We start from the raw sequence: 27097 nt of genomic DNA on the forward strand, positions 1-27097 counted from the left end.
TGGGGTATTTTCTTAAGAACTCTCTCACCAGGTATTAAAACCTCTTAGTAAAATTAACTGCAGCTACAAAAAAAAAAAAAATTGGCTGAATGGATTTCTTCTACTCCGGTATATACAGTATTTCTCTATTAATTTCCTTTTTATTTTTTATAGATTGGGCAGAGGTAACTGTAAATTAAAAAAAGAGCGCTGGGAAATTTTTCGATATTTGCCTCCCATATGTCCGCATGTTGTCTGCTCCTATTAAGCTGGCCTTGAAAAAAAATGTTCACCTTACATCCTGGTATAATTTAGAGGTGCTTACTTCAGGAGCTCCCTTTTGACTATTTTATTTTATTTTTGAAGACACAATTTAGATGGCTGTGTGCTATATGTATATATTTTGTATTAGATATGTTCTCTCTATAATTTTTTCATTGCCTAATTAGGACTATATTGCCGAATGTTATTTATGTGATGTATAATATTGTATTACTCAGGAGTGTACACACATTTCTTCTTGTGTATACTGTTTTCTTTATTTACATGGTGGCATATATTAAAATATGAAAGGCAAGTCAATCTTGCATCACATTGAGCCTCTAGAAAATGATTAATTCTGTTATAAAGGCAGCTAAATTATAGTAGTATACTATCTTTACTCAGTTTATAACTTCCTTATTTTAAATCTTTTGTAGACTGCCCTCAATTTGTATTATTTGGCTATTATTGGGCAAGGATTGTCAATTGCATCTCTTCTAATATCCTTGGGAATCTTTTTCTACTTCAAGTAAGTGATTTTATTTGTAATTGTTTTTTTACCCAGGCATTTTACCTGAGCATGTATGAAAGAAAGTGGCTTACGTTGCTGTGTAGCACACAAATAGGCATATGTTAAATGTAATTTAAAATAATCTATTTATGAACATTGAAATGGGCAAATGTATTTGAAAAAATATAAATCTTTATCTGCGAAGACCATAATGGATCATCATCCCAATCCCATATTGGGCCTGATTCAGACCTGATCGCTGTTGTGAGAATTTGTAGATGACTGACAAGATAGCTGTCGCCTCAACCAGATGTCCAGTGGTAGCACACCCTCCTTATTACAACGAGTTTAACTCAAGAAATATATATGAGGGGGTCTGTCTTTTTGTATAAAATTATACCTCCTGTGCGATTAATAAACCAACCCCCTTCTCCCTTCCATTTGCTCAAGTCTAAGAATAATTTGCAAATGGATTGCTGATCTGCAAAGCAATTCGCAACTCACTCATCATCAAATGATTTTCCCAGTCTGTGCAAGTGTGCGTAACTCTGACCCTTCTACGTCTACGACAGAGACATACTGTAAGTTCAAACCAAAAGTAATTTTAGAGAATTGCTATAAGGATAATAATGGATATTATGAAAAACAAACCGTTGTAAGGATGGTTTCTTAAGTTAAAGTCATAGATAAATAAAGGATGTGCACATTTATAAGTGCTCAGTGTGTACCCATATAAATTGGATTAATATCACCAGATATTACAGTATATATCCCTGGAAAGCTAGTCTTTCAATCACTCACTTTATATTGTGAGTATTAAGGGAGACATGGAGAAGGGACAAAATAGTGCAGATATCTTCTGAGATAAAAATGAGTTTTAATATAAATATCCACTTACAATATGAAGACAATTAAAAAACTCTAAATCTTTCCCAAGAGACAAAACAGCAACTGCATCAGATGACAATAGGGTAGGTCCATCGGGAGAGTCCAGAATCCAGTCCAGAATCTGAAGCAAACTCAAACCATGATGACAGTGGCAGTCCTCAGCAGGAGATGGTGTGCTGGCAGACACACTCAACTTGTTTCAGAATACTTTCATCAGGAGTGTGATGCAATGTAAAACAGCCCTGTATTTATAGCAATAGCTTCAAATGTTTCGCTTATTGGCGTTAACCTCCCAACGCACAGTAGGCCGGAAATAAGATGGCCACGCGTTTCACGGTAATTGTCTAATGAATTCTGCAGTTTTTAGGTGGAAACAAGATGGTCGTGCGTTCCACGGGCATCTTATCCTTGCACTATGGCGTTTTAGGGTCATAACCCCGTTATCAAGGATAGACAATACAAATAAAAAACACATTCTTATAATGTGTTTAAAGGTCCCACCCCCCTCACACCCAAAAATGGGGACACACCTATACTCACCACTCCATTAGCATTACCAGCACAGCTTTCCCGGTCCCAGACTTCCTCAAAACGTCTGAGCCTTGCAAAACTGCCTCCCCCGTAACAATGCAAGTACACTTACATTCCAGGTGCTGCTCAACAGCCCTGGCTGCGTCTGTACATCCGACCATGTGATCACTGGAGCCAGTCAGCGTCAGGAGTAGCGGACACATGTCTTGGTTACTTAGCAACCGAAATAAACATAGAAATTACATGTTTAGTCTATGTTTTTCTAGGTTGCTATTTAACCAAGACACTTGTCCGCTACTCCTGATGCTGACTCCTGACTGTAGTGTTTAGGAGACACAGAAACAGACACTAGATAGGATTTTACTACAGGTAATGCAGGGAAGTGGTCAAGTGAATAGAATGTGTGTTCGATGAACAGCATCAACGTCACCGGCCAGATTGTCACAGTGCGCAGGTCTGTGGAGTATATTCGCAGATCATTGGCACAACATTGAGGTACATGCATATCTAGATCAGGGTACAGAATTAAATTCCATTGTCTTGTTCAACCCATCAGGATGTAATGTTATATTTAAGCATTTAAAATATTTTTTTGCATAATTTATTAACAAGAGGAAAAAAGGAAAAGATGTTCTCCTTCTTGGCGCACAGAGGTAAGTATAGGTAGTTTATGTTAAAATGTAACATTTATTACCATTTACCTGTCACAATATTTTCAATTATATATCATAAAGTAAAAACATTTTTTTAAAGTTTCATACCCTTGTGTTGTATTGTTTCTTTTTTTCTCTCAAATTGTAGGTATCCTTGTTCAACCAGTATAAAATAAATATAGAACTGATTGATATCTACACACACACCACAGTATATATCTCTATATTGGACAGGATTATATTCCTTTACCTGTACCTTATCAATTTACAGAACTCTTATCCTTTCTATTATTGTTCTGATTAAAGATATTTGTGATTTGGTACAGGTATGGTGCTTTTGAATATTCAGGTAATTATCCTAATGACAAGGCAGGAACTTCCTTTCTATTAACCCCTTGAGTGGTGGGTTTTGCTGGGGCAGGACAAACCTACCAGGGCAGGTTTGTCCTGCCCCAGCAAAACCCACCACAGGACGTAGGAAGGCCCCCCCCCCTCACCTCCACTCTGGCGTTTGTACGCCGGAGCTTCCCTGCCGCCGCTGCCCCAGCCACCATTCACAGTCAGCATTGACCACAGACGGCAGGCTCGGGAATGTTCGCGGGTGCTCAGTTGGACTCGGGCGCCTGAACTCCTGAGTCACTGCTGTAAATGGCGTTTGGCGGCTGGGGAAGCCGCAGTGGAGCTCCAGCATATGCCAGAGTTGAGGTAATGGTGGGTGTGACAGGAGGGGGGGTGATGAGCCTAGAGGTGGTGCACCAGTGGTGCTCCGCTGGAGGCACCACTGGCGTGCACCACTGGCGTGCACCTACTACATAGTGGAATGCCCGGAAATTTTCCGGGACAGCCTGCTGCATACCACTCAATTCCACCCAATTTCCGGGCATATTACTCAAGTGGTTAATACAGGATATTCTGAATTGAAATATAAAGCATAATGTTGTATTAGGCTCTATTGAGTATTTTCTTCCTGATGGCAGAGCAAGTACTGCTCGTCTGTTAATACAGGAGTACTCTAATTTGAGCTACCAGTTAATAATTTGGAGCTAAAATCTTAATTATAATAATGGTTAATTTTTCAGGAAGTTTTTTCTTGTAACTTAATATTAAGCCTTACGCTTCACTGTTAAAGAATGGCACTGTGTGTGTATTAAATAGTAATAATAAGGGATGAGCGGGTTTGGATTAGAGGAATCCGGACACCCCGGAACACCCCTAATCTGAACCTAGCCTCTGAGCCTGTTCGGGATTTCCTGCCCATGCTCAGAGCATGTGAGATCCCACCATTGGATCTTGCGAGATCCGAACACCCTTTATAAGGTGGGCGGCTAGCACCATCTTCACTCCAGTCCTGGAAAGGGGGAGAGAAATGTGCGTTGCACTCTGGAGATACAGAAGAAGTGTAGTCCAGTAATACTGCTGCAGTTCCAGTCCAGTGATAGTGCCATTAAAGTCCAGTCCAGTGATACTGCTACAGTTCCAGTCCAGTGATAATGCCATTAAAGTCCAGTGATACTGCCGTTAAAGTCCAGTCCTGTGATACTTCTGCAGTTCCTGTCCAGTGATACTGCTGTATAATTCCATTCCATTGATACTGCTGTATAATTCCAGTCCAGTGATACTACTACGTAAATTCAGTCCATTGGTACTGCCAATAAAATCCATTGGTACTGTCCTAAAGTCAAGTCCAGTGATACTGCTATATAACATGTTCATTCCAGTGATACTGCTGTATAATTCCAGTCCAGAGAAACTCAAGAAGATAATGGAGAACCAAAATTTGGAGGATAAAATAGTGAAAGAACCACTTCCTCGTGGTGCTGAAGCTCCTGCCACTAGTCATGACATAAAACATGAAATGCCATCAACGTCGTCTGCCAAGGCCGATGTTCAATGTCATCATAGAGGCATGTAAAATTCAAAATGCCAAAGTTCAGTAACTTGGCTACCCAGTAGCTGGAAGCGTGGCTACGATCATGCAATTCACCTCACAAAGGTCCCTGCGGACACCTGCTGAAGGAGGATTGTGGAGGCTGTGTGGATTGCGGGGGACTTGCCCACCTTCCCGGATACGATTTTCGTGATCCTCACGGCCATTCCAGGAGGGTAGACAAGTAAGATACTGCTGTATAATTCCAGTCCAGTGATACTTCTGCATAAGTTCAGTCCAGTGGTATTGCAGATAAAGTGCATTGGTACTGCCGTTAAACTCCAGTCCAGTGATACTACCGTATAATTCTAGTCCAGGGATAGTACTACATAATTTCAGTCCAGTGGTACTGCCAATAAAGTCCAGTCCAGTGATACTGAATACAACTAGTCCAGTCCAGGGATATTGCGGTATAATTCCAGTCCAGTGATATTGCTGTATAATTCCAGACCAATGATACTGCTGCATAAATTCAGTCCATTGGTACTTCCATTAAAGTCCGTTCCAGTGATACTGCTGTATAATTCCAGTCCAGTGATACTGCTGTATAATTCCAGTCCAGTGATACTCCAGAAAGATAATGGAGAACCAAAATTTGGAGGATAAAATAGTGAAATAACAAGAACCACTTACTCCTAGTGCCGCCACTAGTCATGACATAGAAATGCCATCAACGTTGTCTGCCAAGGTCGATGCCCAATGTCATTGTAGAGGGGTTGTAAAATCCAAAATGAATTATTTTTTTCTAGATCCGGCAACACTTGTCTTGCCATATGTAGCTTATGTTTAGTATGGTAAGGATGTTGGCCACCTAGAGACATACTCTGTTATGTTTTGTTCAGAAACGGTGGTTATGACTGTAAGCAGTCCAGTGACACCTAAATATCTTGGTCCTGTTGCATCACACCAGCAAGACACTCCATGTCAATTTCCTCCTTGATCAGGATCGGAAGTAGTCCTGCAGGCCATGTCAATAGCATTAATATGGGGGGTGGGGAGAGGGAATGGAGGTCCGCACACACTTAGATTTGTCCCTTCTGTGTTTTGTTAGGGATTTCGTTAGTTTTATAGCCGCCTTTTTGGAGGTATAGTCGGGCGGGGGGTGCTATCCGGGCAAGATAAGGGTAAGACAGTGGTTAAAGAATGGAAGAATTGCACAATGTATGCACACCAAAGAGAAAGAGCAGATATATTCTTGCCAATTGAATATTCTGCTTTAGTTAATTAAAATTGTTATTAGTTTATTCAGTAAAAAGAAGAGAGGACTTCATCCTGTGTGGATTTTTTAGCATATATGATCCCACAGGGTGGCCTCCTTCTATGGGCTTGTGAAATAAATCAGAGGTTAAAAACTTTCAAGACTTACATACACACAACATATACTGTGACGTGCTAGTGCACGAAAGATAGAAATAGTGTTGGTACTTGTGAGTTATCTGGGCTGCCGATTTTTTGATTGTATGCCTTAAGTTAAGGCATACAATCAGATGCGATGCGATGCGATATCGCATCGCATCGCATCGCATGCGACCATCGGATGCGATGACCCGATTTTTCCATAGGAATCAATGTTAAAATGGACTGAGTCCATTTTAACATGGAATTCAATGGGAAAAAGGGGTCCTTTTCATACCCCTACTATCCAAGTGGGCATGGAGTTGGATATAAACCTGTGGCGAGCGTAGCGAGGCGAGCGAAGCGAGCCCCGCGAGGGGACGGTATTCTGTGTCCCCTCGCGGGGCTCGCTACGCTCGCCACGCTTCCGGCTCGGTGGCTCGCTACGCTCGCCACAGGTTTATATCCAACTCCATGCCCACTTGGATAGTAGGGGTATGAAAAGGACCCCTTTTTCCCATTGAATTCCATGTTAAAATGGACTCAGTCCATTTTAACATTGATTCCTATGGAAAAATCGGGTCATCGCATCGCATCCGATGGTCGCATGCGATGCGATGCGATGTGCCCGATCCGACCCGATTTAGAAATCGGCAGCTCGGATAACTCACAAGTACCATAGTGTTGATAGAGATTAAAATGGTTTCCCTTATGCCTGTTACACTATAGTGATGCTGTTGTGGATATAATTTATTTGTGAGGAAAAGATGAGGGAGACGAAAATATCACAGAGTTTATTCTATTAATAATCTCCACTCGGGCACGCGTGTGCTTATTAGGTGGCACAGGGGTGGTTTAATAATATCCAGGTGAGTCTGGTATTAAATATCTCCTTTGCTTTATGCAGCTACACTGGGATGCAGTTCTATTGGTTTTAGAGTATACCTGATGTATTTGATTATACTCTTCTCTCATGAAGTTACTTCTTGCTGCTCTTATTTAATAGCTTATCACACAGTTTAAATCTAGATATACCTGGTATGTTTGTTACAATATTACTCTCTCTCACAGAGTTATTGTCGGCTTATTATTGGCGGTTTATTATTGTTCGCTGTTATTTGGCAGCTTATCCTGTGATTTTACTCTTTCTAGCAAAATTGCTCGCTGCTAATATTGGCAGCTTATTATTGCTGCTGTTATGAGGCAGCTTGTCACAGGATTTCAATTTAAGTATATCAGGTCTATTTGTGATTTTTTTACTCTCTCTCACAGAGTAGCTATTGCTGTTTTTTGGCAGCTTTGTTCACAATATTCTGGTCAGCTTTTAAAACAGGTTCAAGTTGATATGTGGTATTTTTATTATAATGTCTGTTAAGTCACCTGGATTGGTGCTCAAATGCTCAGAGCAATTTGATTAGATGGTGATTTCATTTGTTTCACTTCTCACTAATCCTCTGGCACTTATCCTGTTATAATGTGGCTGTTGCCATCTAGTGGATATTTTTAATACTGCATGTGTTCATGCCTGTATTCATTGGTGCTAAGGCATTTAATGTGTTATGGTATACTATTGTATCTTATTGTTTAGCTGCTTCCCAGTCTTCGGTAGCTTATGGCAATGACTTGCTTTTCTCTCACAGAATTAACATTCAAGCATATTCATTTTGCAGCATCATTTGTATCATTATTTCAACATTCACAGTCCGATGCGGGGAGCTGCTGGAGTCGCCGGTATGTCACAGAAGGTGACAGAAGACCAGGACTACGTCGGATCAAGCAACAGATTTTCACAGGAGGACCTGGGTGAGTTGGATTTCCTTCCACAGGTCCCCCATGGATTTCTTTGGACCCGGATGGACGCCGACAGACGCCGCCAACATGGACATCGACATGGAGCCGAATGCCGACATGGATCCGGATCAGGACAAGACACCGGACCAAGACCCAGGGATCTACCTACGGGCTCAAGATAGGTAAGTATCAGTATGTATGGGCTTTGGATGTATTTTTATTGTGTGTCAGTGTGTGTTTATTTTACTATTTTTTTTACTGTGGCACTACAAGTGCCAGCGGGCCCTTTAATGCCCCGCAGGCTGGGAATCGTGTCACACAATACACGATTAATACCACTTAAGCAAGTACATTGACGAATAGACAGCAGTGTATCAAAAGTGGAAATAAACTAAGTTGGAAAATGGAATTTGCAGATGTATCAAATCTGTGTAACATGAAAAACATCATAATCATCTTATTATTTTTGTAATGAGAGATAGGGGAGTAGAAGAGAAAATAAGAGGGGAGTTGGGTGAAAGAAACAGATATAAGAAAGGGAAGGAGGATCCTGTCGCCATCACGGCCCAGGCCGCCGCAATTTAGGACGGTATCATATGGTTCTGATATTCCATTGTTTCCTTAAATTGGAGCCAGTTAAACCAGGTGGTAGTGAATTGAGAAGAATATTTCTTAAACGAGTAGGTTAAATCCTCAATCAACATTTAGAAATCAATACTCTGAAACCATTTAGGTAGTACATTGGTTCTCCAAAAACATGGAATAGTAACTCTAGCAGCATTCATAAAATGTCACAATAGAGAATTCTTACATTGAGATATGGGCTTATCCATTAAATTTAGTAGCCAGAATTCAGGAGTCTCCGGAATTGGCAGACCTGTGATCTGCTTAGTGATGCAGTGAACCTGTTTCCAAAAAGCGGCTATGGTGGGGCAATGGCACCATATATGAAGGGGCGTACCTGGTGAGTGGCCACATCTCCAGTTATGTTCCGGTATGTTGGGGAACATTTGGTGGACATGGTCAGGGCAAAGTTTGTGACAAAAATTGCCCTTCACCTATTACAAAGCGCTATAAACACATTACTTCCCTGATTCGGGTTAAGATCTGGTATGATCCTTCTGAACTTCTCTTATTAGTATATGAAAAACAAGAGAGAGAAGGCTTCCAACCTTCCAACTCATACAATTGCTTATAAATTCTATTTTATCATTTCAATTTTTTATGATTAGTAAACAGAGGTATGAATTTGGGGAACTTCCGCTTTCAGAGTACTCACATTGATGGTGTGGAAAGGTGCATTTCAGGAGTTCTTTATTCTCCTGGACCAGCAGGTTAAAATAAATGTGGGTTTCCACTACAAATATATATAAGAGATGATCCTTTATTACAAATGGGTAATGGTATAAAATAAAAAGAGAGCTAGGGTACTCATCTCATAGGTTCAGGATTTCCAGCAGTCCAGATGGTATTAGGAAAAAACGGGGCCCTGTTTTATTTTTTCTCCTGGCAATCCTTGAGTCCCAATTGATGAGGTCTGCTGCTCCCCTTGTGCTGGGTCAAGCAACGCGTTTTAATCCTATATGAGGATCATTTTCAAGGTGCCTAAGCCCAGCACTGAATGGGGTTTATATACCCCTCCTGATGAATCTATTATCTGCATGTGTGTCTTGATTAATTCTACCATGTGTGGATTATAACCTCCCCTTTAGTTGTCTATGCATGCATGTCCTATCCATGTTCCCGGTCGCCGGGAAATCTTCTATCTACTTCCGGCGCCACGGCCATCTTGTTTCTGCCGGAAGTGACCCGGCGGGATGTTTCGGCCATCGGAAGTGACCCGGCGGGATGTTATCATTATATCGCGGCCATCTTTATCCTCACGCATCTCGATCCTCTTTGTGCTCCTGGAAATGACAGCTAGACGGTGTCATTATTACTTCGCTCTGTTAGCCAACGTATTGCAGCCATCTTTGTCTTCCCGTATCTCCATCCTCTCGCGGCCATCTTTGTGCTCCTGCATCTTGATCCGCACACGGCCATCTTTATCCTCTCGATATGGCTTGCTTTCTGACCGTCCTATGCTTGCGGCCATCTTTGTCCTCCCACAATCTTTTCTTTCTGCGGCCATGTTTGTAGTTTATCAACGACGTTTATTCACTGACATTTGAGTCAGAAAAATACATTCCTTTTCTTTATAATTTCACTATAAAACGGAAAAGATAAAAAGTAGCAGCACTGATTGGACAAATATATTCATTACATAAATAAGTTGTTTTTTTTTAAAGGGGGGGAGCTAAAAACAGAGAAATGTGTGGCCTTAAAAAAGTGAATATTTATAAAAACCATTTAATTTCAATATATTGAGACAATCTTGTCGAATGCTTGTAATGAGGTAGAACTGGCGTAAGTGTATTGGAAGATACAAGACCATTGTGTTAGTTCTCTATTTAACGCTTTATGCCAAGCTGAGACAAATGGATGGAGTAGTAAGGGAGGATTAGTAAGTCACTGCTTATACAATATGGAAACTAGATGTCATGGTAGGGATTCAGAGAGACATAGTGGCTCGAAACTGGTTGGAGTTCGCTCCCTAATGCACGCAGGTAATTTGGTTATATAATGTCTTATTTGTAAATAAGCCCAGAAAGAGCTAATGGGAAGTCTATAAGTTTGTTGTAGGTCTGAAAAAGAGCAGATCAAACGATTAAACCTCAGTATCCCAGTTTTGGACCAGACTGATAATGGTAACAACGTGAGGGAGTTGGGGGGGTAGATCGGGATTTAGTAATAAGGGTGTCGGAAGTGAGGGGCTTGGACTTCAAAGGTTTAACGGAATGCCTCAATGTCATCAGCTGGGTTAAGTTTTTTCAGCACATTACTCTCCTTTCCAGCATTCCTTTTGTAAGACAACTCAGCATATAGCAATTGTATCTGGGTTTGCTGGCCCTGAATTAAGGTCTGTTGTCTTAAAAACTGTCTTCAGACATAACATTTTTAAACTCTTCCATGTTGTCCTCTTGTTTCACTACAGGCACAAATTTGGAAGGTTTTATCATTTGGCCAGTGTTAAAATAGATACAAAACAACTATATCATTTCAGACTCCCAAGCCACCTGCACAATTTCTTTGCACTAATTGTAATTAAAAAAATTATCAGGTTACATCACTGATTTACCCATGGCCTGTGTGAAGTTTCCAGCTAAGGATCACATACCCTTCATAATAAGTAAACCGTCTTCCTTATTTCCAGCAGATAGACAGAATAGAATTAATTACAATTTGGCAATTTAGATCACAGTTTAGCTGGTTTTAGCAGCAAAAAAGAGGCTTCACAAGTGGTGCATGGTCAGGGGCGTGACTAGTACATTGTGGGCCCCAAGCTATATTTTGAAAGAGCCCCCCCCCCCCCCCCCCCCCATTGTCACTCCAATACACCTTCAGGCCGATTTAATTTAGCTCTCTGTGAATATCTCCCAGTTATGTTGGAGAATGCCGGTACTCAGGTGTTTAGTCACAAGTACCTGCAGTATCTGACTAAAGTGGCCTGCCGCAATGCTGTTTTTGCCTCACTAGGGAACAAAACAGCATTGCTAAGCTATTTTTATCAGATTTCTGCTCGCATTACTCCTAGGGTGCAAGCCAGAATCCACGAGTCAGGAGCTGCTCACTGATTTGAATAGCCCCAGGGAGCTCTCTCACAATGCTATTCACAATGCGCTAAATTTATTTAACCCCAAAGAGGAGGAGAGGGGATGTAGGGGAGGAGACAGGGTTTAGAGGGGAAGAGGTGGAGTTGTAGAGGAGGAGTGAGGGATTGTAGAGGAGGAGAGGGAGATGTATCGGAGGAGAGAGGGATTGTAGAGGAGGAGAGGTAGATTTTATAGGAGGAGAAAGGAGTGTAGTGGAAATAGGGGGTAGAGGAGGGGAGGGGTTGTATAGGTAGAGAAAAAAAGGTGGTTTGTACCAGAGGAGAGGGGGGTAAAGAGTAGATGGGGGTTGTAGAGGAAGAACGGGGAGATGTAGAGGAGGAAAGGGGATATGTTGAGGAGGAAAGAGGGTACAGTAGGAGAGGGTGTGTAGAGGACAAGAGGGTGGGTTGTAAAGGAGGAGCGGGTGGGGGTAGAGGAGGAGATGGGGTGGTAGAGGAGGAGAGGGGTAGAGAAGGAGTGTGGGGGCGTTGAGGAGAATGAGAGGGGGTATAGAGGAGGAGAGGGTGTTGTATAGGAGGTGAGGGGGTGGTAGAGGAGGAAAAGAGGGAACAGGAGGAGAGGGGGTGTAGAGGGGGAGAGGGTTGGGGTAGAGAAGAGAGAGCAGATGTTTAAAAGTTTTATGACAGTCATTACTTTGTGCTACCTAATCCCCCTCCCCCTCAGTGAAAGCTAATTTTTCCGTGATCCAGAGGCTTCATCCTCGGTATCCCCGGCGTCAGGCCTCCTCCTCCCGATCCCCAGCACCAAGCTTCACCCTTGTGATCCCCAGCCTCCTGCTTCCTCCCTGCAGTCCCCCCACCGGAACTCCTCGTCCCAATCCGTGCTGATGGGCTTCCTCCCTGCAATCCCCGATGCTGGCAGCAGAGGGCTGCATCTCTCTTTTGCCAGGTCTTGCGATCCCGCTTAACAAAGCTGCAGGGGAGCCAGAGACTGCGTATCAGCAACTGCCCACACAACGCTACTGTATATTTTTTAAAAAAACTTCAAGAGCCCCCCCCCCCCAAGCCACCAGACCCCAAAGCAGATGCATCCTCTGAACCCTGTGTAGTTAGGCCACTGTGCATATTGATTAAAAAGGCAAGAGTTGGGGACCTACTTATCATTTCCACAAATTGGCAGAATTTGAACATTATGTGCCTTACTTAAACTATTAGTATCATTATCCTGTGTTTACAGAACTGAAAAACCAGTACTGTAGTTAACCTAGAGCACCAAGACTTTGGACCTTACCAGGAATTTTTCTAAAATGGAAACCTGTTATGTTTTATTTCCATTTTCAATGAGGGAGGTGGCAGGGTATGTGAGTAGACAGTCCAAAGATACTCTGATGCCTTTTTGGGGTTTCTTGCCTACTGATACTTAGCACTGCCTCAGAATTTTCTCCACACTCAACATGTCCAATCTCACGTTCCCTCACACCATGAATGCACTGTATTATAAAGATACTGATTATAAAGCAGTTAGCAATGTTGAATTTGATTTTTAAGATGATGCTGAAAGATTTAATGATCTTAATTAATGATGATGGCATATTATTGCATGGCAGTCACAATAATTCTATATTATGTAATCACTAAAATGCTTTCTGTGTTATATATGGTGGTTTCTGTGATCAACCAAGTATTGTATTATGGTCCCGTGGAATGTTGTCTGTAGTGCTTGGCTGTCACTGATATGTTCTCTTTATTGTATGGCTTCCAGTGTATTTTACACTGGAGATGTGATTTACACTGATCGCTTACAACAAAGGCAACAGAAAGTTTCAAGAGGTTGAACATGAACATAAATATGGTGGTGGGCTGTGTATTAGTATAGGGTAGAGGGAAATATTAATCAACACCCTTATGGAGCGTTCTACTATCAGAGAATGCTAGCATACTATCAACTTTTACTGTCACTTGCACATACATTCTAGGGTCAATTTAATTTAGATAGATGCCTATTAACTGTCCAGTGTTTTTTGGAAAAAATCAAAGGGAGACTGATAAAAAACTTACCAGGACTTCATCAACATACTCCATGGTTAATTATCCTACTAATTTTTTGGTTGGAATTTGTCCCCTTTTACCTATAGGACTAATTTGATGTGGTTAGTTACAAAAACAAGAAAATTATTTCACTTATTTCTAAACTGAATACTAGGGCCATAATTTGTTTGCCAATATTGTTTTGGTTTGGCTAATACTGTATGTATAAACCTAATATTTTTTTTATAGTGACGGCTTATATTGGTGTTTTTAATCCTTGTATTTTCTTCTCTTCCTGTAGAAATCTAAGCTGCCAGAGAATTACACTACACAAAAATCTGTTTTCCTCATTTGTATGCAATTCAATTGTTACTATTATTTTGCTAACAGCTGTGGCCAACAACCAAGTTTTAATTGCAAGCAACCCGGTAGGTTACATCATTTTCTCTGACATTGTAGATGTTATGTACAGTAAGACAAGTTATTCTGAAACACTTGAATCATATTTCTGTACTTTTTCTAACTTCTGTCCAAGAGATAAAAGAGAGGTACAAAAGGCAAGAGTGTGGAGCGTGATGCTTAATTTTGTGTCATCATGGTCTTTCCCCTGGCCCGCTATTTAATGCCATGAATAACTTCAGTGTGCAGCAGTAAAGAAGGACATTGGTGATATGATTAACACCATACCATGAAGCCACCATTGTGTCATGATGTGAGTGACGTCTTCACACAGCACATTCAAGGCATGATGACGTGTGTGGGGGTTAATATCCTGGCTATGTAAAATTAGTTTGTTGCCATCCCTGATAATCAGCTAGGAAAATGTTTGTATTATGAAAAAAAGGCTATGTCAAACTTTGAATAATCCCCTTAGTTTAATCATTAAGTTAAGTATATTTAGTTGTTTGTTTAAAAAAGTATGAGGGGATGGAAGCATATAAGTACAGAACCATCACCCCTCATTACCCACTGTAACTTCGCTCAGTGGAAGGGGGCATATCTCTAGGCTTGGCGCAATGAAATGGGGCATAAGAGTGTAATATGAGATGCACTGGCAGGATGGATGCAATAGCAGGTGGGAAGGCCTGCACAGTGCCATCTGTACTATGGAGGTGATAATATAGTTGAAGGATGCACAGGGGGGCAGCAGTTTTGTATATAATGAAGGATTAGCACTACTGACTGTTCTTAGGGGAGAGGGCTTGCGGCTACTGCAGAACTGCACATTGAGAGCTACATCTTCCAGGCTTGTCTCCTACCGGCACTGCCACTCCAGTGTCCGTTCAAGAGGTACAGTGGGCAGGATGCACGAATATCCTGCAAGTCAACCGTAGCAATGGCTAAATTACATAAATTACATAAATTACATAAATTACATAAATTGATTCCTCATCCACCCTATTCTAAAGGCCTTGAGGGACTTCTTCCTGGAAGGGTTGCAGACAAAAATAGATGCCTTCTATGTGAAAACAAGGCGAGGTGACTCAACTGTTCTTGAAAACATACGAACTGGGGTGCAAACAAAAGATCCTCTTCACTGATTAGTCAAAATTTGAAAATGAAGGCAGTTTGTTCAAGCAAGGGCTGGAGAGCGATACAATGAGTGCCTGCAGGTAACAGTGAAGCACGATGGAGGTTAATTGCAAGTTTGAGGTTGCATTTCAACAAAAGAAGTTGAGTACTTGATCAGGAGTGTCCTTAATGCAATACAGTAAGGTAATTATTCTGTGAGAATCAGCCTGAAGGGATCACATACACTGGATCAAGATGAAGTCTTGTTCTTTATTTTTGGGGCAGGTCACAGCATACCAGGTGCACAGCATAAGCAAGTATAGTTACAGCCAGGGCCGGCCTTAGGCATAGGCCAACTAGGCAATTGCCTAGGGCGTTTGGAATGCCTAGGGGCATCAGCAGCTTCTGCTGATTAAATTGATATGCAGCATGCCTATATTCTATGTGTGAGTGAGGCTGTATCTGCATATGAAATAGTGTATTCATGGAAATCACTGTAACATAGCATTCCGTATGCAGGTACAGCCACAGTCGCACACAGAATATAGGCATGCCACATATCATTTTAATCATTGGAAGCTCTTTGTGTGTGCTGGTCGTAACAATCCAAATAAGACGAATTTTCAGCAAAAAATGCACCCAACATTAGCAGAACTGGCCAGGAGCTGCATGGCCTATTGAGACAAGATGTATGAGGAAACATCTGTATTCAAGCAGAGGCAGAGGTCAGAGTGTTAGCGGCTGTGCGAGTGCTGTCTGCGGATGGGTTGGTTGTGCAATAGTCTTCGGCATATGTGTAAGGGGCATTATGTGTGTCATGTATAAATGCATTAATAATGTGCAACATATGTGTAAGGGACATTATGTGTGTCATTATGTGTATGAAGGGCATTAATAAGGGTTGGCATAATGTGTAAGGGGCATTATGGTTATAAGGAGATTAATAATGTGTGTCATGTGTAAGGCGCATTACTGTGTGGTATTATCAGGGGTGCCGAGAGAAAGGGGTAGGGGGTACAAATTACCCAGGCCAAAGTCTGATGGAAGGGCCCAGTGGGGGCCCTGGAGTCCCTCCCCTTAAGTGACAGCAGCAGCTGCAGCTCTTCTCCTCTGCCCAGCACACACTGCTTTGTGCTGAGTTGCAGTGTGACAATGAAGGTGCTTAAAATACAATATTTTCTCAGGATTTTTTTCTTAGGGTATAATGTGAATAATGTGAGGAGTAATGTATATAAGGTAAAGTGGTACTACTGTGTGATGTAACGTGAATAAGGGACACCATCGCATGATATAATGTGAATAAAGTTGCACTACTGTGTGGCATAATTTGAACTGGGGGTACTATTGTGTGGCCATGCCCCTTCCCAGCAAGAACACACCCCTGTTTGGGCTGCGCACCGATTGTGTGCACTGTTTCTATTTAAAATATTGCGGGTAGGAGCACCAAAATGATGACTGCTATGATGAGGGTTGATGGTGCTGGGAAAGGGGAGCTGGGTCAGAGGTGGAACTAGTGGCGGTGCTAGGGGGCAACAGACAAAATCTTGCCTAGGGCGTCATTTAGGCTAGGGCCGGCTCTGGTTACAGCAAGCATCATACAGGTAATCACAGCATAGTTCAAACTCCTCAAACTTAAATGGCTTAAGGCCACACAAGTATTCACCTCCATGTGCATCCATTGCAAGGGAGCATGGTCTGTGACCAGCAAAAACTCTCTTCCCAACAAATAATATTTTAAGGATTCCACTGCCCACTTAATTGCCGAGCATTCCTGCTCTACAGTTGAATACTTGCACTTTCTGAGCAGTAATTTACGGCTAAGGTAGAGGATTGGCTTCTCCTCTCCATATACCTCTGGGAAAGGACTGCTCCTAATCTTGTTCCAGAGGCATCCGTCTGCAACACAAACAATTTTTTTAAATCAGGAGCTTGCAAGACAGGCTCTATACATAAAGCTCATCTTAAATATTGCTAAGTGGTTTCCACTGGTCTACACCACATTATTTTGACTGGAGACTGTTTATTAAGACATTCTGTTAGTGGAGCCAATCGAGTGGCAAAATTCCGAATGAACTTGCGGTAATAACCCACCAGACAGAGAAATGCCCAAAGATGCAACTTACATTTGGGTTTAGACCAAATGAGAACCGCTTCTATCTTACCAGGTTGGTGTTTAACCTGTCCACAATGTACCCAAATACCATATGCCCTGTACCATATGCCCTGGGTTGATGAGTTTGTAGAAAATGTAGCCAAGAGTCAGTAAATCAATGGTAAATTTACCAATAGACCAATGGTAAATTGTACAGTATGTTACTACTGCCATCCTTGCTGGCGGGTCGCCAGAACGTACGCGCTGGGGACCCGCCAGCAGCCACGCCAGCGAGGAGACTGAGACGCGCGTGCGTCTCACGCGCACGCGCGTCTCAGTCTCCGTCGCTAGCGCGACGGAAACCCTGTCCGTCTCCGCCTCAGGGAGACGGGGGGGTTAGGGGGGGTTAGGGGGGGGTGCGGGCAGGCGGCGGGGACCCCGGGTTACCGCCGGCAAGCCGGCGGAGACCCGGGGAAACGGATGGAAGCGCCGTCGGAAGGGGACGCGCGCGCCTCTCGTGCGCGCGCGTCCCCTTCTCACCATCGCCATGGCGCTGGCGGGGGATGGCGGCTGGCGACGCCAGCGCCATCCCCTGCCAAGATGGGAGAAGACCCATCTGTACCAATGGTACATTTCTTAGACTTGGCCTGTGTGATGGCCTCCACCTTTAGTAGTTGTGATTCCTAGTCAGAACTGAATATAACAATGTTGTCTAAATATGCAGCTGCATATTCCCTGTGGGAATCAAAAGTGGTAAAATACTGACTCTTGGCTACATTTTCAACCAACTCATCAACCTAGGGCATATGGTACGAATCAAAGCGAGAAACTTGATTTAATTTATCGAAGTCATGTCAGAATCGTAAAGCAAAATCAAAAGGCTTAGGTACTAAGACAATGGGATTATTCCACTCGCTGGTTGACCCCTCTATGACCCCTAAGCATAACATCTCTTGTTTTACCGCTTCCCACTTTGCCTCAGGTATGCAATATGGGCTTTTTTTAATGACCACCCCGGGAGGAATTACCAAATCATGTTGGATGATCTGTGTGCTTCCCGCAATGACAGAAAACACATCTTGGTACTGTGCCACCAAATTCACCACTTCCTGTTTCTGATCAGTGGGTACCTGGCATTTTGGATCCTTTTTTGCTACCAAAGAGGGTCCACTGGTGCTTTCCTTCATCTTGTCTCTAGGTTTAAATGACCGCTTGACTGCGGTAAAAACATAACTTTGTTTCTGACTTTATGCAGGGTGCCGGAATGCTCTCAGTAACACAACAGATTGCCTCATTGGCAATAACTAAACTGGTAAACTCAGGGATAACTGAAAATAGCCTCCTCTGTGAAATAACAGGAAATGAGGATACAAAATAAATTAAAGATGGCCTCCTTGGTGGTTAATTGGATCGGGAATACAGGATAACTAAAATTGTCCTGACTAGGCAACAACAGCAGAAACTGGACTACTGTAAAAGCTAGGACTTCAAGGCGAGATCAGATGACAGAATACTGCTTTGAGGCAGATGGTCTCACTGGAAATAGATGCAGGGTAGTGATAAATGGACGGTCAGTATCTCAATGACAGAGGCTGGTATTACTGGTAAGTAGTTGAACTGTGGCAGAATAGTGTCAGGTAACTTGCTGCAGCTGGTTATAAACATAGAATTTGACAGCAGATAAGAACCATTTTGCCTATCTAGTCTGCCCCTTTTTTTACCCTTCAGGTAATCTCAACCCTTTTTAATCCTTATTTCTTTGTGAGGATATCCATATCAGGGTTCCCGACTCTCCCGGAATGTCCATGAGACTCCCGGAATCATGGGACATCTCCCGGAAGAGGGCCCCTTTCTCCCGCATCCGTGTCCTCGCTTGCGCGATATGAACTGCGCATGCGCTAGATGCCACCGTCGCCGACGTGATGCCGCCGGCATCATGGATTCGAGTTGAGAGAGGAACAGCCGCAGCGTTTGTAGGGGGCGGGGTATGCGCTGGCGCTCTGTTCATTCCCCTGCTCTCCCGGCACTGTCCCCACTGTCCCGACTCCCAACAACAACTACTACTTACTTGCCTGGCCATTCTTTCCTGACTTCCCTCTCAGGCAGTGGCGGGCTGGGCTTGGGGCAGTGTACCGCATGCCACCCGCGCAAGTGCGATGTCACGGTCCCGGGGCTGTCTTGTACATCTTTCAGCCGGGAGAAAGAGACAGCTACTTTATGTAGCTGCACTGCAAGTGCCGCTGATGTCATGCGGCAGACCCGCCTGTGCTACCTGAGTCTCTGCACATGCAGAGACGGAAGCATGACAGATCCACTGGCACATTAAGCCTTGACAGGCTCAAAGAAGCTCCAGCCTGGCAGCCACCTCACTGCCACTACTGTAGAAAAAGGAGGAGGAGCCTGCAGCCTTACAGAGTGATCCACCAGGGATATCGTGACCCAGCACAGGACACAGTGAGGGACTTTCCAGGTGAATCCTGCTAGCTGTATTATTTATATATAGATGGCTATTTTTTATCCTTGCTGCACTGGGGGGGTGGGGTGGTGGTGGTGGTTAACGGAGGCCGTGGGCTGCTTCTTTGTGTTGCCAGCCAGCCTGTGCCTTTGCCTGCTTTTCTAGCACTAGTCTGTCCCTACTACTCATTACTTGCCCTCCCCTGTCTCCCCTCTGCCTGGTCTCCCAGCACTGTCCCCACTACACTACTCATTACTTGCCCTTTCCCCTGACTCACCTCTGCCTGATCTCCCAGCACCGTCCCCACTACACTACTCATTCCTTGCCCTCTCCCCTGACTCCCCTCTGCCAGGTCTCCCAGCACTGTCCCCACTACACTACTCATTCCTTGCCCTCACCCCTGACTCCCATCTGCCTGGTCTCCCAGCACCGTCCCCACTACACTACTCATTCCTTGCCCTCCCCTTCTGCCTGGATTCCCAGCACTGTCCCCACTACTAATCTGGCTCCATGCTTATCCAAATACTGTAGGGGCCCCCTGGTGCCACAAGGCCCGACCCCTGGTGCCGCAAGACCCGCCCCCTGGCAATGCAAGGCCCGACCCCTGGCTTTTATATTTCTCCCTGAAATAATTTTTCAAAAGTAGGCAACCCTGATCCATATGCCTATCCCAAGCATGTTTAAATTGTTCTACTGTCGTAGCCTCTACCACCTCTGATGGGAGGCTATTCCACTTATCCACTACCCTTTCAGTGAAGTAATGTTTTCTAACATTTCCCCTGAACCTACCTCCCTCCAGTTTCAGTGCATTTCCTCGTGTTCTATTACTTCTTTTCCTTTGAAGAAAATTTCCCTCCTGTACTATGTTAAAACCCTTGATATATTTGAAGATGTCTATCATGTCCCCCCTTTCCCTTCTCTGCTCCAAACTATACATGTTAAGATCTGCAACCAGAACATTTATTTATTGACTAAATTTATCAAAGAGCCGAGCTTCCACTTTGTTTCAGCCCCAGACCAGTGTCACCCTTCAGACTGGACAGTTTACACTGACCGCATCGATCCGTCCAAAAGTCAGGATCACAAAACTAGCCCTGTTCAAAATCTGGCAGCTCATATCGACCACCAGGAAGCTTATCAAAGACCGGTTATTCATTTGATCCAAGAGCTGTCCACTAGGCTGGATAATATTCAAACCACTCTACGTGGCTCTGGGGTACCTCAAATAGCATGAGAGGTAACTCCACCTCCTGTGGCTACGTCCACATCACATATGCATCTACCTACTCCGACCATATTTGATGGGTCACCAAAGAACTGTCGTGGATTCATCAATCAATGTGAGATTCACTTTGAGCTACAGCCTAAATACTTCTCCACTGATTGTACCAAGGTTTCTTATATCATTTTGTTACTTCTGGCATTAAATTGGGCATCTCCTCTCTGGGGAAAATCGCTTTGGTCTCAGCAATAATAATTTGGGACTTACTTAATCGCTATGTTGTAGTCTAACATGACAGCATTGTAATATTTGCTAACAACATAGAGGAACACCACCACTGGGTATAAGAAATACTCACCCATCTTTTTGCCAATCACTTTTCCTGCAAATTAGTAAATTCTGTTCCTGGGGTATATGATCTCTGGATCTGGTCCCAAGATGGATCCCGCTAAGTTACAAGCAATCCAAAACTGGCCTATTCCTTTAATTTCCAGAATCTTCTAAATGCAAAACCATCTGGGTAGTCGCTGACATATTGAAGCTGCATAGCCTTCCTCTGTAAATTGTTTCAGACGGGGGGAGTGCAATCTGTGGGCAATTTTGGTAAAGTTTGTGTGCTATTCTTCAGGTCAAACTCAAGTTCAGTACTGCATACCATCCTCAATCAAATCGTCAGATGGAAAGAGTTAACCAGGATTTAGAATCCTTCCTTCATTTGTACATCTCATCGTCCCTGGATGATTGGGTAGAGTTACTTCCCTGGGCAGAAGTCTGCCACAACAACCAGTACCACTTTCTAAAAAAGAACACTTCTATGTGGCACTAGACAAAACATACACAATATAATTCAAATGTAAATTAAATAATTTAAATGTATTAAACAATATCACAATTATATACCATAAGATAAAAATGTAAAACTTACAACAACAAACAAACAACAAAAAAATAAAAAATAAATAAAAATAATGAAATAATAAAGAAAAAGAAAAAACAATTAGACAGACACTAAACTTACCGGGGGTTAATTTTAAATAATAGCACAGCCTGGCAAATTAATAGAGGTCCATGAACCAATGCTGTAGCACCACATAGATGTGTTCTTTTTTTTGTTTGTATATTTTGGAGACTGGCATATCTCCACTATTGTGGCAGCTGATAAACACATCTACGAGTTCATTAGCTTCTCTAGCTCCATGCTACATAACTTTTTGGACAACTACCAGTAAGTACCACATGTCCTCTTCTTCCACACCATTTTTAGATAATCTCCTATATATTTGGCTACATCTGTCACTCAAAGTGGGTGTCTGTGTCTATAACGCTCTGTTCCTGGACTTTCCTCTTAATGTGTGATTGCCTTCATCTGTGCTGAACACCTTTCTGAGAAATTAACCTGTTTAAAACAGGTGATGGCAATCATACATTAAGGGGAAGTCTAGAAACAGAGCATTGTGTCCCTCCTGGAGAGGGTCATGTTGGGAGGTATGTGACAGAGAACCAGCCCAGTGAGCCCACAGACAGTGCCAGACACCCACTGCCTTCCCATGTTGCCCAGCACTGCTACTCCACAGCCACCAGGTGAGCGCCCCCCTCCCGCGATTTGCGGCAAAACCTCCCCCCCCGCGCGCGCCCCCCCCTCCCGCGATTTGCGGCAAAAACACCCGCTCCCCCGCGACCCCCCCTACCGCGATTCGCAGCAAAAACACCCCCGCGACCCCCCCTCCCGCGATTCGCTGCAAAAAGAACCCCCCCATGACCCCTCCCGCAATTCGCGGCATAACCACCACCCCGCGACCCCCCCTCCCGCGAATCGCGGCAAACCCTCCCCGTGACCCCCCCCCGATTCGCGGAAAAAACACCCCCACCGCGACCTCCCTCCCGCGATTCGCGGCAAAAAGAACCCCCCCCGCGACCCCCCCCTTGCACGATTGGCGGCACCCCCCCTGCGACCCCCCTCCCACGATTCGCGGCACCCCCCCTAAATTCGCAGCAGCCCCAGGATTAAATGGCACATGCAAAACACTGACATGGCTATGGTCGACAATGAAAAAGGTTGACATGAGTTTTTGAAGATTTATTTTTAATTTTTTTTATTTTTTCATATTCATTGTCATGTGTCGACATGGACACCAATGAAGTGGCACACTTATGTCAACATTTACATGTGTTGACCTTTCTGTGTTGATTTTTTCTTGTGGCGATTCGCGCCACACCCCCCGCAACTCCCGCGATTCGCGGCACCCCCCGTGACCCCCCCACCTCCCGCAATTCGCGGGAACCCCTGTGAACCCCGCCCTCCCACGATTCGCGGCACCCACCCCCGCGACCCCCCCTCCCGCAATTCGCGGCACCCCCCCGTGATTCGCGGCAGCTCCAGAATTAAATTGCACATGGAAAACACTGACATGGCTATGGTCGACAATGAAAAAGGTTGACATGAGTTTTTGAAGTTTTTTTGTCATTTTTTGAATATTTTCATATTCATTCTCATGTGTCGACATGGACACCAATGAAGTGCCACACTTATGTCAACATTTACATATGTTGACCTTTCTGTGTTGATTTTTTTCTTGTGGCGATTCGCGTCACACCCCCCGCAACCCCCCCTCCGGCGATTCGCGGCACCCCCCGCGACCCCCCCCCTCCCGCAATTCGCGGCAACCCCCCACCGGAACCCCCATGAACCCCGCTCTCCCGCGATTCGCGGCACCCACCCCCCGCAACCCCCCCTCCCGCAAATCGCGGCACCCCCGCGATTCGCGGCAGCCCCAGGATTAAATGGCACATGGAAAACACTGACATGGCTATGGTCGACAATGAAAAAGGTTGACATGAGTTTTTTTTCATTTTTTTTTTCATTTTTTTTATATTTTCATATTCATTCTCATGTGTCGACATGGACACCAATGAAGTGCCACACTTGTGTCAACATTTACATGTGTTGACCTTTCTGTGTTGATTTTTTCTTGTGGCGATTTGCGTCACACACCCCCCACCCCCCCCCCCCACAACCTCCACTCCCGCGATTCACGGCACACACACACACACCTCCCCTGCGATTCTCGGCACCCCACCCCGTGACCCCCCCTCCCGTGATTCACGGCACACCCCCGCGACCCCCCCTCCCATGATTCGCCGCAACCCCCGCCCCGTAACCCCCCCTCCTGCGATTCGCGGCACCCCCCCGCGATTCGCGGCAGCTCCAGAATTAAATTGCACATGGAAAACACTGACATGGCTATGGTCGACAATGAAAAATGTTGACATGAGTTTTTGAAGTTTTTTTTTTCATTTTTTGAATGTTTTCATATTCATTCTCATGTGTCGACATGGACACCAATGAAGTGCCACACTTATGTCAACATTTACATGTGTTGACCTTTCTGTGTTGATTTTTTTCTTGTGGCGATTCGCATCCCACCCCCCCCGCAACCCCCACTCCCGCGATTCACGGCACACACACACACACCCCCGCGATTCTCGGCACCCCACCCCGTGACCCCCCCTCCCGTGATTCACGGCACACCCCCCGCGACCCCCCCTACCATGATTCGCCGCAGCCCCCGTAACCCCCCTCCCGCGATTTGCGGCAACCCACCCCGCGACCCCCCTCCCGCGATTCTCTGCAATCCCTCCCCTCCCGCGATTCGCAGCATCCACCCCCCCACAACCCCCCCTCCTGCAATTCGCGGCACCCCCCGCGACCCCCCCTCCTGCAATTCGCGGCACCCTCCGCGACCCCCCCTCCCGCGATTCGCGGACACCTAAGTTGCAATACAGGGCATCTTTCATACAATTCTAACCATATTTCTCATATACAAACGTTCACAAATTAAGGGGGCGCAGCCCCTTACGACGGTGTGAAGAGCGCCCGTAGGGCGCGATGAATCACCTAGTTATGAATATAATCCTAGCGTACCAAGATTCCAGCTCCTTGCAACATCTTCTGTTCCAGCAGTTGACTTAATGCTACATCTAGGGTGGCCAATCCCATGATCAGGATCGGCGGGTTCACGGAATTTTTCCTCCAAAATTCGGGACAGTCTAATGCCGGGCAGGGTCTGAGCACCCGCTCAGTTACTGCATGGCTTCACCCATCCCCAGCTGTGCAGCTCTGCACAGACATGGTTAGAGGTCATGCTGCATCAACGCAAACCCACTTCCGGCCGCAACGCCTGCCCACCTCACTCCCTCCCACCCGCCAAACTCCTAGCCACACCCACCCATGTAAGTGAAGTTTTTTTTTTTTATTAGGGAAGCCAATCCCGGGATTCTGTGAATCCCACGATTAAGCATTTTGCAATCCTGGGATTTAAAAAAAAAATGCCCCCGGATTGGTATCCCTAGCTACACTACTTCGTCAAGATCTGGAATTCCACCCGAGCATCTATGTAAAAGGCTTCCAGCAACTATAAAAAAATTGCTGACAGGAAACGCTGAGCTGTACCTGCTTTAAAACCCAGTAATCATGTGTGGCTATCTACTTGAAACTTGAGACTCAGAGTAACGTCTATGAAATTCACTCCAAGTTTCATTGGACCTTTTCCAGGAAAACTAGTTATTAATCCTGCAGCATATAGACTAAAGCTTCCTCCATTCCTAAAGATACCAAATTCCTTCCATATTTCTATAACACTAGTTCTCAACCGCTTTCACGCTAAACGTCCAAAGGCTCCAAATGTTCAAACTCAGAGGGTATGAGTTTGAACATTGAGTACAATGAGTACAGTGAGTTGAGTATGAAGTTGAGTATGAAGGAAGGGACATCTACATATTAACATCTTGCCTGCCGAAGTGGGGGAGCACAAACTCCTCCCTCCCGCGATGTCCCCTCCTGGAGATAGTGCATCAGTTTACACTGATACGCTGTCTCCTTGCTACCGTTCGGCCGGTGGTTGATGGGAACAAATTACAATCAACCACTTGCTCTCAAAAGTTGGAAAATGGACAATAGCCCTCATCTGTGTAAATTGAGTTAACCAATTTGTCTGAATGACCATTTTTGTCTGTTTTCCATGTTTAGGAGTAAATGGTCAATTGTGATTTGCTTCCAAAAATGTCCACATTTTCATTCCAACCAGCCAGATTGGAAATATAATCTGTGTGTATGGGCCTTTAGTTGAGAAAAAGGTTAAGGGGCTGAATACTCTCTTAAGGCACGCCATAATGCGTTAAAAATTTTGTAAACAATGTACTATACAAATTATACTTTTTATGCAGATTTTATGTCATTGCATAAATACTTACATTAACTTTTATATGATTTGTTCACAGATGAGCTGCAAACTCTTTCAGTTTATCCATTATTACCTGATAGGATGCAATTATTTTTGGATGCTTTGTGAAGGAATTTATTTACATACACTCATAGTGGTTGCTGTATTTGCAGAAAAACAGCATTTAATATGGTACTACTTACTCGGATGGGGTAAGTTATTATGTATATTCATTGATATATTTATGTAAGTGACATTTCTATTTGTAGTAATTTTGTCACAAGTTTTTTGTAAATGCCAAGGTATTTCTATATTTGGAAGTTACAGCATATTAAAGAATCCTGAATACAACTTGAAGAAAAAAAAATGATATATATATATATATATATATATATATATATATATATATATATATATATATAAATATATATAGCGCAACAGGGTTAACAAGATTTCCCTGTTTATGCACAGAACAGCAGATAAGCATGAATCTGGTACAGCTTTAATTTGAGCTCAGGAATCAACTGCTGTCAATTTGATTACATGCACCCATTAGCTGCATTTAAGAATGGTTCCTGAAGTCATGTAAAATACTCATGATGCTAGACTAGCTGGCCTGGTGATATGCTGGGGGTTTGGGATTACCGTAGGAGTCATTGGACTATTAACCAGGATTGTTACGCTTACTGTGGAATGCAATGCTATAAACTGTACTTGCTGAAATCCGGAGAAAATAAAGGTGCTGTTTCTCGATCTTTGCATTAATCCTCTGGGACTCCTTCTGGCAGCAGCCAGCCATAGTCTACCAGCACAGTACGACCGGGAGGGCAGGAGGGGGATGGGGACAGGACAAGGTCTCACAAAGTCCCCGGTAACAATGGTTAGGTAGCAGCCAGAGAGCCTCTGCACCGTGGCGCCGATAGCAAGTGCAGCCCACTGGGTGTCTAGCAGCAGCCTCTCCACCTCTCTTGCAAAAGTTCCAGCAGATATCCCGGGAGGAGGGAGGGCGGGCTGGGGGCCAGGGCGGGGCAGATTACCACG

General features: G+C 44.1%; 1 protein-coding gene across 1 annotated transcript in view; it reads left to right on the plus strand.

Annotated features, from left to right (window-relative positions):
- Window positions 1–27097, plus strand: part of LOC146020448 (calcitonin gene-related peptide type 1 receptor-like) — a 235192-nt gene that overhangs the window by 175422 nt on the left and 32673 nt on the right. Inside the window, 3 exon segments of the mRNA XM_083153589.1 lie at window positions 678–769; window positions 13858–13984; window positions 26115–26268. Coding sequence (XP_083009715.1) covers window positions 678–769; window positions 13858–13984; window positions 26115–26268 — 373 coding nt within the window.

This window comes from Crinia signifera, chromosome 7 (assembly GCF_055691185.1).
Source record: "Crinia signifera chromosome 7, ASM5569118v1, whole genome shotgun sequence".
NCBI classification, from domain to species: Eukaryota; Metazoa; Chordata; class Amphibia; order Anura; family Myobatrachidae; genus Crinia; species Crinia signifera.